Below are 15,774 nucleotides of genomic sequence, written 5' to 3'. Positions count from 1 at the left end.
AATCAGAATTTCCTAAAGCAAATCCTCACAATCATAAGCTGAAATGAGGGAATGTTGGCCTTTTTTCTTGAAAAATGACAATAATTACCACATCAAAGAAGTTCATTTTCCATTGATGGGCTCTCATATACTGTATGTGCTATGGGCATCAAATGATGTGACACAGCAGGTGTGTGTTGAACTTAAGTAGTTGTGACACAGTGACACAGCAACACTATTAGTAGTAGTGATAGCATTAGTAACATCAGTAGTACTTGCAGTAGCAGTAGTAGTATTAGTAGTATTGTAGAAGTAGCATCAGTACGTAGAAGCATCAGCATTGTAGAAGCATAGCAACAGTATTAGTAGAGGCATCGGTGGTAACAGTAACAGCAGCAGTACTAGCAACAGAAGTAATAGAGGCAGTGGCATTAGAAGTACTAGTAGCATTAGTATTGTAGCAGTAGTCATAGTAGCATTTGTAGCAGGCAAGCAACAGCAGCTGTAGCATTAGTAGCAGCATTATTAGCCTACTTACCAGCATCAGCAGTATTAGTAGTGTACAGTAGCAGTCAAAAGTCTGGACACATTTTGGGAAAGTGTGTCCAAACTTTTGACTAGTATACTGTATGTAGTGGTAGCATTAATACAAAGCAGAAGTAGCACTAGTGTTAGTAGTAGCAGCAGTAATAGTAGTAGTGGTAGTGGTAGTAGCAGAATGAATTGGTAGCTAGTAGCAACAGCATTAATACTTCATGGCATCAGCAGAGTTAAAATATAACTGGCACTTAATTATAGCAGAATTAGCACTTACCAGTAGTATTAGTAGACTTGTTATTAGTAGTGGCATATGTACTTGGGTGTGATGGAGTTAGTTATAGTAGTAGATGTAGCAGTGACAGTTGCAGTGATGGTTGATAAAGCTTACCTTAAAAACATTCTTCTCACATAAAAAAATGTGAGAGAGAGATTTCACTCTTTTAAAATGTAAAAGTATGCACTTTTGCTTTTTCCCCTTATGTAGGCATGCGTGTGTCACAATTTGTGTTTCGGTGTGCATTTTCTCACATTGCTGCAATGTGAGTTGTGTCACAGGGCGTTCTTCCATCTCTGCTGCAGTAAGCAGTCCAATAGGTGAGCAATTCAAGTATGCCTCTAGCCCAGGTAAGCACAAACAACTCAAGATAATCTAACCTCTTGTTAAGGATTTATGTACAGTAAACCACCCCAAAAACATGCCAGCCATCCCTGGATATGACAAACTCACTGGCCTTCACTCACATGGTGATTATCCATTTGTGGCAGATTGTGTCAACACACTCCAACCCCAACTCTACTGTGCCCAGCCAACCGGCCACACTAAACCTTCTATTAGTGATTCCACTTATGCTCTCACTTCTTTGCCTCTACAGAGTCACCCTGCCTTGTATTATAATCCCTCTCCAGTGGATTCTAATTAAACAAGGACAACACATGGGGTCAAAGACACTGCCCAGATGGCAAGGACACATAGGCTAAAGAAGGCTCATACTTGTATTGGACTGTGCTTCAGAGCTCGTTACTCAACCTCTCTCCCTTCTGCTGGAAACAGACTAAAAAAGGGCTGTCACTTCATTCCTAATCTGTGGCCCTTATTAATTGCTCCACCCTCACTAAATGCACTCATGCATATACAGACTGAGGACAGGACACACATACACACACATTCATGCACAAACACGGCTCAAGTCAACTGTTACTGTCCTTGGCTGCAGCCTCTACAATAAAGATGTGAGTGACTCATTACCATAAAGTAAACCACTTTCTGGAAAGTGAAGAGCTCTCTTTCTCCTTCACTCCCTCCCCCATTCTCTCCCTCCCTCCCTCTCTCTCGTTCTCTGTGATTGGCAGGTTTAATTAACAACAGGTCTTCCGGCCTGGCAAAAAGTGGGTGACAGAGATGGCGAGTGGTAGGGAGATGGAGGGGAGGGGGAAGGTGGAGATATGAAAACAATACATAGCCTACTTTTGTGTGCATATAATTAGAGATGTCTGGGACTCTACAGAACCATGTGGGCGTGTGATGCGGAGATTCAGGCAGAAGCAATTTATGTGCAACCCGTCCCTTAGGAGTGACAATGACAAACATGTCACACATTGTTCTACATACGCATTCCTCTTCAGCGCTAACCACAAAAGGGCAGCTGTAACCCCTGCTTGTAACTGACAAGCTAAAGTTACCTAGTTGTTAAGTACATGGCATACGATATGAAGAGAAGCAACAAAGAATCAGGATGTCAGTTACCAAATTTGCATTACTTCAAGTGTGACAAATGACCTTCTTCCGTCAGCTGACGTCAGGAAGTTATTCCAACATCTTGCTTTTTGGCTGAAGAGTAGTTTTTTCCTGCCGTGTCGCCCAAGGTTTGATACTTTACCTGCCTCTTTTGCATTTATATGTTCCCTTTAGGCCACATTATCCATAGGTACAATATTTCTTTTCAAGTTATGCTGACAACACCTCGCTTTACCTACCCTTAAAGCTCTGTAACTACAACAAATTAGCAAACCCCAATAACTGCCTCCAGGACATCACTTCCTGGTTCAGAACTTTCTCCAACTCAGTGAGAACTTTTGTATGAAGCAATATCCCATAATGAAAATATAATCCAATGAAACACACCTTTAATTAATTCAATACACCCAGGGGTTTTACAACATCAGTCTATCTTGGACCAAAGGTTAATGTTTGCTATCTTTAGCTAAAAATTACTGATTAACTGATTTTAATGAGTCAGTTCATAGACTTTTGCAGTCTTCTCTAGTTAGATTTTAGTATTAAACTCCATACTCAATATTGTGGGAATACTTTTGGCATAAAAATAATCAGTCTTGGCATAATATTAGCACCTCTAAAATCCACAATGGCTAAACTTTAATTGTTATTTAGTGATTAATCAAACTCACAAATTAATTGTAATTCAGGGAATTGTTGTGGCATTTATTTACCATAAAACCATAACACCATAGCATCAATCCTTAAATATAGGTACCATCTTCAAAAAAGCCACATCGGTTTAACCCCATGGGTAACTTATTTCCAGTCGGTGCTCCTCCTGTGGCAGAGAGCTTTCTTTAGTTTCATAATACATTAACACCAGCGAGAAGCTTCTACATGAAACACAGAGTGGAAAAAAAAAAAATCAACCGGTGGAGCCTTTTGATGGCAAGCTTTCTGCTACTCTCATCACTTTTCTAGGTCAGAATACAGGAGGCTGTGTTAAAACCAACTCACAAACAACATATGTCAACTGCTGCCTTATGCAAGGGCAAACAACGTAGATCTGTTTTTAATGTCTACTTGGGTCATCCCTGCATCATCCCTCCAGTGTCTGGGCCATCCTCATCATCCTCTCATGCCCTATTATTAATGTGTATGGGCTCGGTGACCCCAGCCACAGTGCCATCTGCTCAGACTCTATTGATGCTGAGATTAGGGGTGTGGGCTAGGAGGGCACTGGGACACACATGTTCGTTGGCAGATCTGGAGACGCCTTCTCTGACTCACTTTCACCTCAGCCCAGCCTGCTAGATCAGACGGCGGAGGCGAGATGAAAGGTGATGCGCAGAGTTGCAGTACAGACAGAAAGCTGACCACCAGCTGATTTCCATGCTGTTTCCCCAACAGCCTTCCATCGATGTAATCAATAATCCCACTACCCCCCCAGTACTTCACACACTCCTCTCCTCTCTCACTTCCTTCACTTCTCTCTCTTCTTCTCTGCCTCCACCTGAAATGCTGCACCCACAGTTGAGGGTCTTGCTTATTGAATCAATGATTCAGGGCCTCCTGTAATGGCAAGCTTATAAAAACCGCAACAGCATGCTCCAAGCACCGGCGGCGATACATCTCATAAAACAGAGCAAGGATTTTAGAGGTATATGCCTCCAGTCAATCTTGGCTAGGCTAACTTGTTCGTCCGTGAATGCAAAGATGCTACAGCTCGCTAATTCCCATGCAGGGCATGATCCGTCAGCTCCTTGCTCATGAATGTAATCCTTTACGTTTATCTGTCTGAGTTTAGAGGCCGTGGGGGCTGCAACCCCCGTACTCGCTACTGATACAGACAGTGTTTGGAAGGCAAACAGAGCAGATGCTGGGCCAGGTGCTGTTGCTTCTTATAACTGCCAAAAACACCGTCATTGTCTGAATCATTGCCAAGGTGGCCCCTACACATAAAAGTCAGAAGGAAAGTAGACAGAAAAAGAGAGCGAACCAACAAAAATATGCATGCCAAGAAAAGAGGAAGTAGAAGGACAGATGTGTCGAGAGGACCACGACGGGGAAGCTAGGTATTAACTCCGACAGGGTTAAAGATTTGATTCCCAGCAGGAAGGTCTACGCTTGAAGTGTTTATTAATTTCACTTTCACACCCATTTATCCAGGAAAAGTCGGCTTCTATCACACATCCTGCTGCAAATTGACATAGTTTCTCCAAATCACAGTCGGAGCCGCTCGGTGTGACTGAAGTGCTTGTCGGCTCATCGAACGGCATCTGTAACCCCCCCCCCTCCCCCAACACCTATCGATACCGCAGCTGGTGAGGGCTGTGTCCCACAATTTTTGTCACTTTCCGAAAACCAACCATCTGACAATCGAGTGCACTTCACGCAGTGATAGGCCAGGTGTGCCAACAGGAGAAAAGTATGCAAGACTTTTTTTCATTCTTTATATGACAACTTTTCACTTTTAATATGTGCAAATGAGTGCAGCACCAGGAATGTCTTCAATGAGTGACTGATTGCACCGATACTGCTTTCAGTGAGCAGATGGGGTACCTGCCAAAACGAGACCGATCCCCAAATTCTTCATTAATGTGCCTGGAATCATTTTTAGGCTATATAAGGTAACATGAGGTCAGGGATTGCTGCAGCACTATTTTATAATGAGTTCTACGCAGTGAAGTATACAGATTTTAAACTTAGGAAAAAGAGCACTAGTGGTGATGAGTACTTGCTATTGGCAGATAACCTGAGTTGAGAGTTAGAAAAACTTTTGCCTTCCGATGTGGTCTGACAACCCAGCGTGTGAAGTATAACCATCCGCAGAGTACCTGCACTGGAGTGGCTGAGGATTATGTGCTCAAAAGTACCTCTAGAGTAGTTTCAGATGGAGGGAAGAGTATTACTCATCACTTCCTCCACTTCCTCAGCCTGAACTCTGGAGCTCTGACATTCATGTTTACCATTACAAAGTAAAATGCTACGGAAAAGGGCAACGCTGAGTTCCAAAAAACTGGCATTGATTCAAATTTACTTTACGGAAGGAGGAAGTGAAGAAGCCGACGATGAAGATGTCCTGCAGTGATAGCAGACACACAGGTGTTGCTGCTCATGCTGAATAACCTCCCCCGCTGTGCACAGGAGGGTCACTGCTAACCTTGACAAGGGTGAACAGGCGCTGCCGCAGTGCCCTTGTTCACTCCGTGGGGGACATGTCATATTATTTATTTAATAATTTGACGGGTTTTTTTTTCTTACAAGTTTCCCTTCAACTTTTAATATCTCTTGTGCGCCACAGGGACACTCGGAGGCCCACAGGTTTGATAACTTTAAACGCCCGCTTTTTAAAGTGTAATATCTACAGCTACCCTGGGACCTACGCGCCCCGGGTCTTGCTCCATATCACTGATTTTTTTTTTTTGTATCTTACAAAATTAAGGGTAAGATATAAGAAGGAGTGAATTTGTAGTTTGGCAGTTAATCTAACTTGAGTTTATCTGCACTGTGGTCTTCTTCATTAATGACACGGGGGACTAAACATGTGAGCCCAAGAGGGAAAACTCTGGAAGATAAAGAGTTGGTAGGAGGAGGTAGCAGAGCTGAAAAGAAATAGCTTTTGGCATCATGCAGTTATTTTCCCCCCAGAAGCTGCAGAGAGGAAAAGAAGCGAGAGGAATGCTATTCCTGCAGTTTGGCCCCAGATGTCATCTCAATCTAAAGTGACACTTGCTGACAGCACTGCCACAAAATCATCCTGTGGCTGAACTTTGACCCCATCTGCTGAAACTGCTGCTTGACTGTGTCACACTGCAGAGCTAACCGAGCGACAGTTTCCTCTCTGCTGCAAGCATCACCATTCACATCAACCTGTCATCAGTCGTGACAGGTCCAACCACAGGTTTCATGGCTGGGGAATAGCTTGGACAATTGGTTCACAGCCACAGTGTAAACACACTGTCGGCTAGGCAGCGCAAGCGATAGAGGAATATTCATAAAGATTATTCATCGCTGGCCGGCAGTGGCAGTGACAAATCTGTGAGGTAATAGCAGCAGCCCAATCTGACGGAGAACAGGGCTGGACTAAATGGACATGCAGCCATCACTGCAGAACAGTCATGCTCCTGCATATCTCATCTCCGTGTCCAGCTCATCCTTAATACAAGCGCACAGTCGTAGCTACAGCCGAGAAGATTCTACATCATCAATCTCACCTGCCATTCCCCAACAAGTTGGCCATGTCTGTGTGCTGACAACAATGATTTCAGTACCACAGGGTAAATTATCCTTGAAAGGAAAAATCCTCCCTCAAACACTCCTGCTCTTTTATATATCATCAGTCTGTGATGTTGAGTGCATTCCAGGACTTAAATTTTGATGAAGTGCTCTAATTTATTTTTCTGGTGTACCCATTTTCCCTCAGACTTCTTTGTCTACGTCCTGTGTGTGGGGCTAGTAGGGTATCATTTGAAAATGTTTGATAACAGCACTGATGCCACACTTTCAGTAATGATACCTTTTTTCAATGACTCGCATTGAGAAATATAAATGTTTTTCAAAAATATATGTTTTTTTTTCACTTAACAGAAGATAGACATAGTTCTCAAACACAAACAGACATGTAAGAACTTTGCCCAAAAAACACAGTATTCTGTGTTCCAATTCAATACTACATACTAATAGTATACAATATATACTAACAGGAAACAGGAATTGCGCCATGGGATATAATTTTCAAGTCATTGTTAAAGCACAAATGCTACACATTCCCTATTTCAGCTTCTCAATAGTGAGTCTTTTCTGCTTTTCTTTGTCTTATGTAATAATACACTGAAAATCTTTAAGTTCTGAACTGTTGAACAAAATAAAAGGGATTTGCACAGAACCCAGTATCTGTATTTGTATCTGTATTTGTTGAGGCAGGAAAATAATTTGTATTTGTATTTAAATAAAAGCAGAAATGGGCATAACAATCCTGTTTTTGTTTTATTACACTTATAATTTCAGGATATTAAAGTGTTAAAATAACTGTTCTTCAATCAACTATTTGCAAAGTAAGGTTACCACCCCAGCTCTTGAACCCCGATCTGCCAGACCATGGACGACTGCACTGACCACTCAGCCAAAGCTCAGCTCCACCACACACACACACACACACAGACCTGCAGCTATTTATACATCTATGATACAGAGACAGACAGAGTGCAGCAGAGGAGAGACAGCAACAGCAATGTAACCTCACTATGCTACAAGTCCCGACCTGCTTGATGTTATTTGACATGTTTATTTTTCCTTCCTGAAAACAAATTTTTAAAATATATGTACAAAATAAATATTCATACTGCAAATACTGTATTGGGATTTGGTTCCACCCCTACAAAATAAGCAATTTGAAGATCTCAGTTTAAGCATTACAAAATTGTGATGGGCATTTTTCACAATTTTCTGACAGTGTGCAGACCAAACCATTACTCAAGAAAATAATCAGGAGATGAATTGCAAATGAAAATAAATGCTGTTGTCTTTATTGGAACCACAGACCATATCTTTTTTAGATGCGGTTCTGGGTTCAGTCTTGCAATTGGCTGGCAGCCATAGCTCTATCTTTTTCATTTTCTTTTTCTTCAAGTGTTTTTCTTCAAAATAAAATAAACTTTGTTCCAATATAGTTAGCTCAATTTTGAACTTATCTCCTAGATTTATAGCATTTCTTAATGAGTTTCAATTATATTGGAAATCATTGAAACTGATATAAAACAAGAAATGAAAACATTGTATTCTTGTGATAAAGCATTTATCATCAGAACTCTGTATGTCCTTTGTGCTGCCCATACTGGGGCAATAGTGTTATTTGAGTATACTTCATTCTGTCACCTTACATACTCAAAACCTGCTTAGAATTATTGCTCAGATTTTGTATGTAAGAAGCAGCTCCAGTGTTCTCAGTAAGGGAAAAGTCAGTATAGACCACCAAAGCAACAAAATAATTCCCAGTAGTCCAAGGTACTTCACCACCATCTGTTACCTAACAGTGTTAAAGTGGTATAAGGTGAATTTGTCCAAGGTTCATTTCTTCAGATTTGACAAGACAAGTGCTCTTGCCTGGCTTGATGATATTTCCTTTCATGTGGGTTGTTGAGGAATTAAGAGACACTTTGCTGAGTGAAATGCAGTCAAGATTCCAGAGACAGATTTTATTTTCAGTGCAATTACTCCACTGCAATTGGGTAAGCTGTCTATGCAGTTGCTTTCAAAGCATCATCCTCTCACTCTCAACACTCGGACAGTTTGAGGCATGATCTGTGGCAGACGGCAAGCTCTCAGGTTGAAGAAGAGATGGACTGGGGGAAAAGTAGAGGGGGATCTCTCTAAGCCTTTCTAAAATTTGCCAAAAAGCAAGCTGACATCTGAGTATTCTCTGTAGTTGAAACGTCTGGACACTTTCAGCTCCCTGGCTTTTGTTGCAGGTCCTCTGGGATTCCATAATCATACAATTAGCAGCACTCTGCGTATCAGCAACACACAGCAAATTCCAACATCCAAATTCCATCAGCAGCTGAATCTGAAGCAGCTAAGGCGTTCATGCTATGTGAATTCATTCCAACTGTTTTACTGATTTCATGAAGCATTTCATCCAGCAGATCATTATATAGCTTGTTAAAATAAAACAGAGCTGTGTAAGCGATGAAATGAGTTACTGTGGGAAAAGTGAGCAACAGCAATCACAAACCCAGCATTCTCCATTAAAATAACCTAAATTGAATACCAACATTGGCATTCCCTAACACGAGGATGTCTAAAACAGAGAAAATTAACTTTTATTGGCTTAACATGTTTAGTGATAAGCTTGAAAGGTAGCGCGGTGTCTGCTGGCACTACTCCATCTGCTCAATAATTATTTGTTGTATTTGAGGGGAAAAAACAACACATTTTATAACACCTGGAGAGGCGACGCCGGTCATGGTTCTCTCCACAAAAGCGCCGAGGTGGTCCGGTAATGTTGTCAGCTCCATTATCAACGCATAGTGTTGACAGGCATGTGTGAGCAGCAGCAGCACTGGTAGATTAATGTCATAAACTTATTGCACAAGGTGATAATGGTCTGGGATGGTCTGATTGCAACCACGATGTAGCCTCCTACATACAGTATCTCCTGCTTGAAAATTACCTGATTAGTCCAGATAATCTAATGTAAGAAATCTGACAACTGATGACAACTGAAGATACCAGCAAGTTCTATCAATTTAAACAACAAAGTATAAACATACCAGAGACACCCCTATCCCCCCTATCAGCAGGACGAAATGATTTACTTGCTTTTTATCAACAAGTACACATAGATGACGGCTGCAATGCCCACATCATTGTTCACATACTCACTTACGTACTTTATGCTCCCACCGGTCATGCGCTGAATAGCATCTCACCATCTAACCATAATGCGCATGAAGTATATCAGCTGTCAGAGACTGAAATCACAGTTTCAAACGTAAATACAGAGACCACACAAAATAGTCCCGTATTCAGCAATGAAACAAGGCAGACCTTCCTACCATTACTTGTCACAAAGTAAATTAAAGAATGTAAGCTGTTACAGTAGGGAATAAAATTAATTTAAAATACTGCCCGATCACATAAAATACAGCCGTCTAGTGTTGAAGTGGTGCCACCAACAGTTGAAATCTGATGCTGAACTATAAATCAATGGTGGGAGTCCCATTACAATCTTGAATCAAGCATGAATCTGATTTAAGGCACAAAAACAACTTAGTTGAGATTAGGACAAGATCATGGTTTGAGATAAAACTCGTAATTAATATGACCACTAGAAGGCTTTGACACTTGAGCGTAAATGTGTCATTCATATGCTGAAACAACTGGATCAAATTGGGAGAGCAGTCCCAGAGATAGACTACATGGGAAGTTAGATGGAGCAGAAATAGCTGAGGTTCAGCCTAGACAGACATAATAAAGCCTGTTGCAGGCCACATTGCATTTCACCAACTCAACTCCAATGGAGAAAATTGACTTTAGTTGCATTATAGCAGCCCTGACTCCTCCTTCGATGATAAGAGGAAATCATTTTTAGATAAATCGAAGTAATCGTGCTACTGTTATATATAAAGTTATTGGAGTTTGCAAAGTCTTCTAGTTATTTACAGGCCTCAGAGCTTCCACAAGCCAATGAAGTCTTCAACTGTGATGATTAAAAGTATTTTAATTCCGTCGAACACCTTTACAAGTTTGCTTTCGCCACACTGCCAATAAAACTCTCCCAGACGAAGAGAATGACTGGCAACTAACAGTGTAGGCAATTAAAATTTCTCAAAAGCCATCAAAGTGGTAGAATATAAGGCCTTACTGACTTCTACCTCAACCGGGCTGCTTCATTCTCACTGCCTCTGTCTGTCAGGCTGCTGTTGGCTGATTGAATATGTCCATGCATTTGATGCCTGACCAACCCATTTAGACTGCAGAGAAACAGGCCCACGAGGACTGCATGTGCTCATCAGGAAGGTGAGGAGTGAAATGTGGGCTGCGCTTTATCATTTCATATTGGTCATTTTTTATCAGTTTCAAGCTTAATTGTGCCAATTTTCTTCAGCAAAACACATAATTAAAGTGAGATTGTTAATCTGTTGCTTCTGAAATTTAGTCCCACAACTCTGGAGGCTTTTAACTGTCTGGTAAGCCATGTGAATTGGGCTACATAGATGGATTTCTGTGATTTTTCCTCCTCTATAAAATGGGTGTCGAAAAAACCCTTGTTCCATTGCCATCTCATTATCATGAACTATAATTACAGAATGTACTCATTTTCTTGAACAACATGTAGCCATTATGCAATTCACCATTGTTCTATTAAAGATCTTGTGTTATTTCCTCCAGAACAACCACATTTCATCATTGCCTTTTGTGTGAGCATACACTCCATTTTCACCATTTACAGCCTCCACATTTGCCCCAGGAGAGCTGTGTGTGTCAGGCTATTTTGTGTTGGATTAACACTGAGCTGGATCCACATCGCTACACACCAAGGACCCTCTCTACATCCTCCCCGAAGCCCATGAAAGCCCACCTTCTCGCGTCAGCGCTCATTTCAGTGTGGTCTTTTCAAGCTAACCTCCTTCCGACCTCCAATCTCAGAGTCAGCGCCGCTCAGTGTTGGGGTTCGCTCACATGGTTTCATTCCAAGATTAAATTACCTTTTTGCTCTGACTTCTCTGAGCTCCCGCCAACGGGGGCCGGGTGCACTTAAACAACACACCAGGTTTCACCTCAGCAATCACACATTTTGTAGGTGAAACTATGTAGCTGAGGTAAGAGACCTCCAAGTGCAGCCACACACAGTCAAAGCACTTTGATACTGGAGCATTTGCCTGATTACAGCAGAAATACAAATCGAGGGTGACACTGCATCTCATGTATTTAACATGCAGAGCTGCATGACAATTGCTAGCAGCTCCAAAAGGCAACTCTTTAAACTTCAATACCCATAGATCCTGCCATATGATGTCAACAAACTGCAAGGCTCAGTCTTTGATGATCTATACCTAGAGCTGTGTATGGAACCTCAATACTTTTTAGGTGTCTGTAGCATCGAGTAGCACAAGTGTCAACTATTGAAAGCTGGCAATGAATGCTCGGACATATTCGTGAGTGCAACACACACCAGCAGTATAACGTGTCAAAATACCAGCACATGTTTTATATGCAAGCCCACACACTGGCAACATCTTGACATGCATCAATAAGGGTTGACTGCTCGTCAGGATACACCACGGTCCTATTTCCAAGCGGCACCATGTATCAAACCCTTTAGAAAAGCAGCGTTTTGTACCTTGGGGTGCCACAAGGCGCAGCAACCCACCCTTCTACTGTACCTTGACTAATTATTCAGTCAGATGCTTTCTGCATTGCATATGGGCATCATTTGATATACGTCAAATGATGTAACGCGACACAGATAATGAGTGTTGCACTTTGGGCTTCTAACTGACTCTTTTATCAGATGTTCTCGGCTCTACATCGATAAACTTTTCTAACTTATGACCATATTTCATTTGGGCAAAGTTATTTATTTCTGATGCATTGCATATATCTTTAAATTTAAAAAAAAAAAAAAGAGTTAAAACATGTTTAGATTCCTCAAACAAAGGTAAAAAGTTTGGTGTTGGTAACAACAATAGCGAAAGACAAACAACACTCAGGCCAATGTTCACCTACCGCCTACACATATCAAAGCAATGGCTAAAAGTATGACATAGGCAGGCCTGGGTGTTCTTCACTAACACCCAATCATAGTATTTTTACTACAAGTGCCAAGCAGCTGTACGGAAACTCTTCAATTCAGGAAAATGTCTGATCATAGAATAAGTAACCAAGATTATAAATCAGACATTTGGCGCCAACTTTCAATACTTGAAGTTTTTGATACTCAGTACCAAGGAGACATTTAAGTCAGTGCCGAAAAAGTATTGAGACCAGCTTTTACTGAACTTACTTCCATTAACTGACTAATTCAATCTAACTAACTTACATTCGGTGTGGCCTAAAGAACCAACTTGATCTTGGAAAGCAAGGAGGGGCTCAGTGCACGTCTGTTCAGCAACTGGTTGTAGTTGCTGCGTAACTGATACTTCATGTGCCAGAGTATTTATATCGCAGCTACAACATTCACACCAATTGCAAAGCATTCTTGAGATAAACCAACTGGCACTTTTACTTGAGACAACTTGACAGGGTGTGACCAGAGGCATTTTTTCAAACGTATTCCACAACATTCCTCAAAAGACAAGGTTTGAAGGCCTCGGATACCTTCAAAAGCGGCTTCAGCCATTCAAATGTTAAACCCGCCACAGGCAAACTGAAGAGGATTTGAACTCCTATCTCAGATGGGCTCTGTGGATTTCAGGTATTATGGCTTAAAATCTCAGTTTCCCCTCTCCCAGAATACTTTAAAACTGTCTACTTCTACCTATCAGAGTTTGACTGATACACATAGAGAATATTTGGATCAGCTGCCAGTGCTGTTATTTGGGGCACAACACTGACATTATTAATTCATCTCCACTGTATTGCTTTGTAGCAGCAGGAAACACATTCCTCTTGATTTGTTCAATCCAAATTTTCCTCCCAAACGGCTCTGATGGCTGATTTTGCCACATACTGGATCAGTCAACCAAATTATCCCCTGCATCAGCTTTATATCTCAGTAACATAATTATGCAAGATGTTCCATCAATACCATTAACATGCAGGCAAGTTAGCAGTCCATTTCATGTACATCAGCAAGAAAAAAGCCAATGAGGGGATGACTTAATCACTGAGATGTAATTTACATTTTCTGGGATGACACACTGAAGCAGAGAATGGAGTTGCCTTCATCTGAAACCTGAACAATGACAACATGACAGAGACCGTCATGATGCTGAATGCTCTAGACAGGAATGGAGACAGAGAAGGAGAGCAGAGGGAGAGAATATGTTGAGCATTCAAATAATTAATCCACTTTCATTTTCAAGCCTATTTCTTTTTTTTCCTTTCTTTTTTTTTTTTTAACTTTGCAGATCAGATCTAGAGACGAAATAGAAATCTAGTAATATCCAATACCATTCAGTCGTGTAATGAAATGATGCTATGATTATACTCTAGAGATGCAGGCAACTCTATATTTCATGCCTGCTGGAATATTAACGTTGCACTGAATGCACAAAAGAGAAAGTTTAACAGCTGGACGCACACCCGCAGACAACTTTTTAAGTTGTGAAACCTAAGAAAGAGCAAAAGGTCATCTTGGCTTTAATGTATGTCTGGACTGTGAGGAATAGAGCGAATTTATATCCTGACAATCAACTTTACAACAACAACTGTATCTGCGAGGTGTTTCCAGGTGCGCGCAGTGCGTCTCTGCCACTTCCCAAAACGGCCAAACATTTGTTTTTGCGTCTTTTACCTGTTGGTCCTTCCATACTATCTGCGTAGATCCTGACGGCCAGCATCAGTAGCAATGCTACGGAATACATGTTGGCAGAAGAAGTAAAGTCCAGCTCGTTTTGTCACAAGAAGAAAATCCTAGAGGAAACTCCAGCAACAGCAGCAGCGGCGGCGGCGGCGGCGGCAGGACTGGAGAGAAGTTGTGCGCTCAGCTCCATTCATTCCTGAATCCCCCTGCAGAAGCGCTGCCTGCCTGCTTCCTCCACAGCCCGCACAGGGAGTATCTGATCGCAAGCAAGAGCATTCAAAAGGAGCCCCTTTTCTGTAACGGCTCCACTACTTTTTTGCACTGTCAAGCGAGCAAGTGGGACGCAGGAATGCGGGTCTGCGGCGCCTCCATGTGGCGAGGAGGCGGATGTCACAGCCCGCAGCAGAGTGCGGAGTACATTCACAAACGCTTGCTTACGGCATCATCCCATGTAACCAATCAGTTTCTAGAGGCAAAGTGAGTTATTAGACATACAGTGGGTCACCACACTGTCACATCAGAAGGCGCTTTTTTCCCCTGAATTGTCCCTTTAAGTGCATTTTATGCTCTGAAACAGACTTCTGCTCATCTCTACTTTGATGCTGCTCTCCATTATGATGCCGAAACCACCAGATTAAATTCTGACTCACTTGTGTTGAGGTATTTAGGGAGTGACACCTTGCCAAAGGCTGCCAAAAATCAGTGTCTGTTTGATGGCTGTTTATTTTTTTTATTAATATGATACAGGAGTAGCTGTTCTCTCTGACTGTTTGCAGTATTTAACACACTGAGTTGTGACAGCAGGGTGGCTATGTGATAAAATGAAACTGACTTTCACCTGGACAGTTTGGGTTTAAGCCACAGCTGAAATGCCTATGGCAACTACTGAATTCATTTCCATTTCCAGCTCCAGCAGTGCTGTTCTACTGCTGACACTGACCTCTGACCCTGCCAGCTGAGTTCGGTTTAATTAATGTTCATAAAATGTTTTTAATGATCTAACGATATTCAGAATAAATGTTTTTTCTTTTTATAGTTTCATGCAGATTTCTGTTCTTCTGATTTCTGAAGAAATGAACTTCTTATTGTCTGTTTTGATCATGACCAGCACTTGATTTGAGCAGTGGCCTGTACAACGAAGCCAGATTAGTAGGTTAGCCAATTATCTTTACACTAAACTCAGGTTTTCTGGTATCACAGAGCTGGCTCACTTTTAACCTTGATAAATCACCATGGCAACTTATGCTGCACCTGCTCCTGAGCAGGTTAACTTCAGAGGATCGATCACAACTTGTCAACACCTAAACCACTGACCAATCAGATCACTGGTAAAAAAGGCGTCATCATTCCTACAGGATCCTGACATGGACACAAGTCCTGAGTTTACAATGAAGTGACAAGTAAAAAAGAGCAAAACGCCTGTATATTTTTAGAGGTCAGTGGAAATATTTTATTGTTCCAGGCTTTCTATTTCCACTCTGGTTTTAAAACAGAGCTTCCAACAAACAGAAAGATTGTTTATGACACTAAACACATAATGATGATTTTAGCTGTATTTTAATTGTGCGAA

The 15,774-nt window shown here is 41.5% G+C and overlaps 1 protein-coding gene across 2 annotated transcripts in view; it reads right to left on the bottom strand.

The window, feature by feature from the left end:
* ptprua (protein tyrosine phosphatase receptor type Ua) overlaps positions 1 to 15,186 on the bottom strand; it is a 207,531-nt gene extending 192,345 nt beyond the window's left edge. For both annotated transcript variants that reach the window (XM_044335633.1, XM_044335634.1), the window contains exon 1: positions 14,196 to 15,186. In XM_044335633.1, the coding sequence (XP_044191568.1) occupies positions 14,196 to 14,265 (70 nt within the window). In that variant the 5' untranslated portion in view covers positions 14,266 to 15,186. The remainder of the gene's footprint in view (positions 1 to 14,195) is intronic.
* Between the last annotated feature and the right edge of the window lie 588 nt (positions 15,187 to 15,774).

Source organism: Thunnus albacares, chromosome 19 (assembly GCF_914725855.1).
Source record: "Thunnus albacares chromosome 19, fThuAlb1.1, whole genome shotgun sequence".
NCBI lineage: Eukaryota > Metazoa > Chordata > Actinopteri > Scombriformes > Scombridae > Thunnus > Thunnus albacares.
This window is presented reverse-complemented; position numbering and strand designations above follow the sequence as displayed.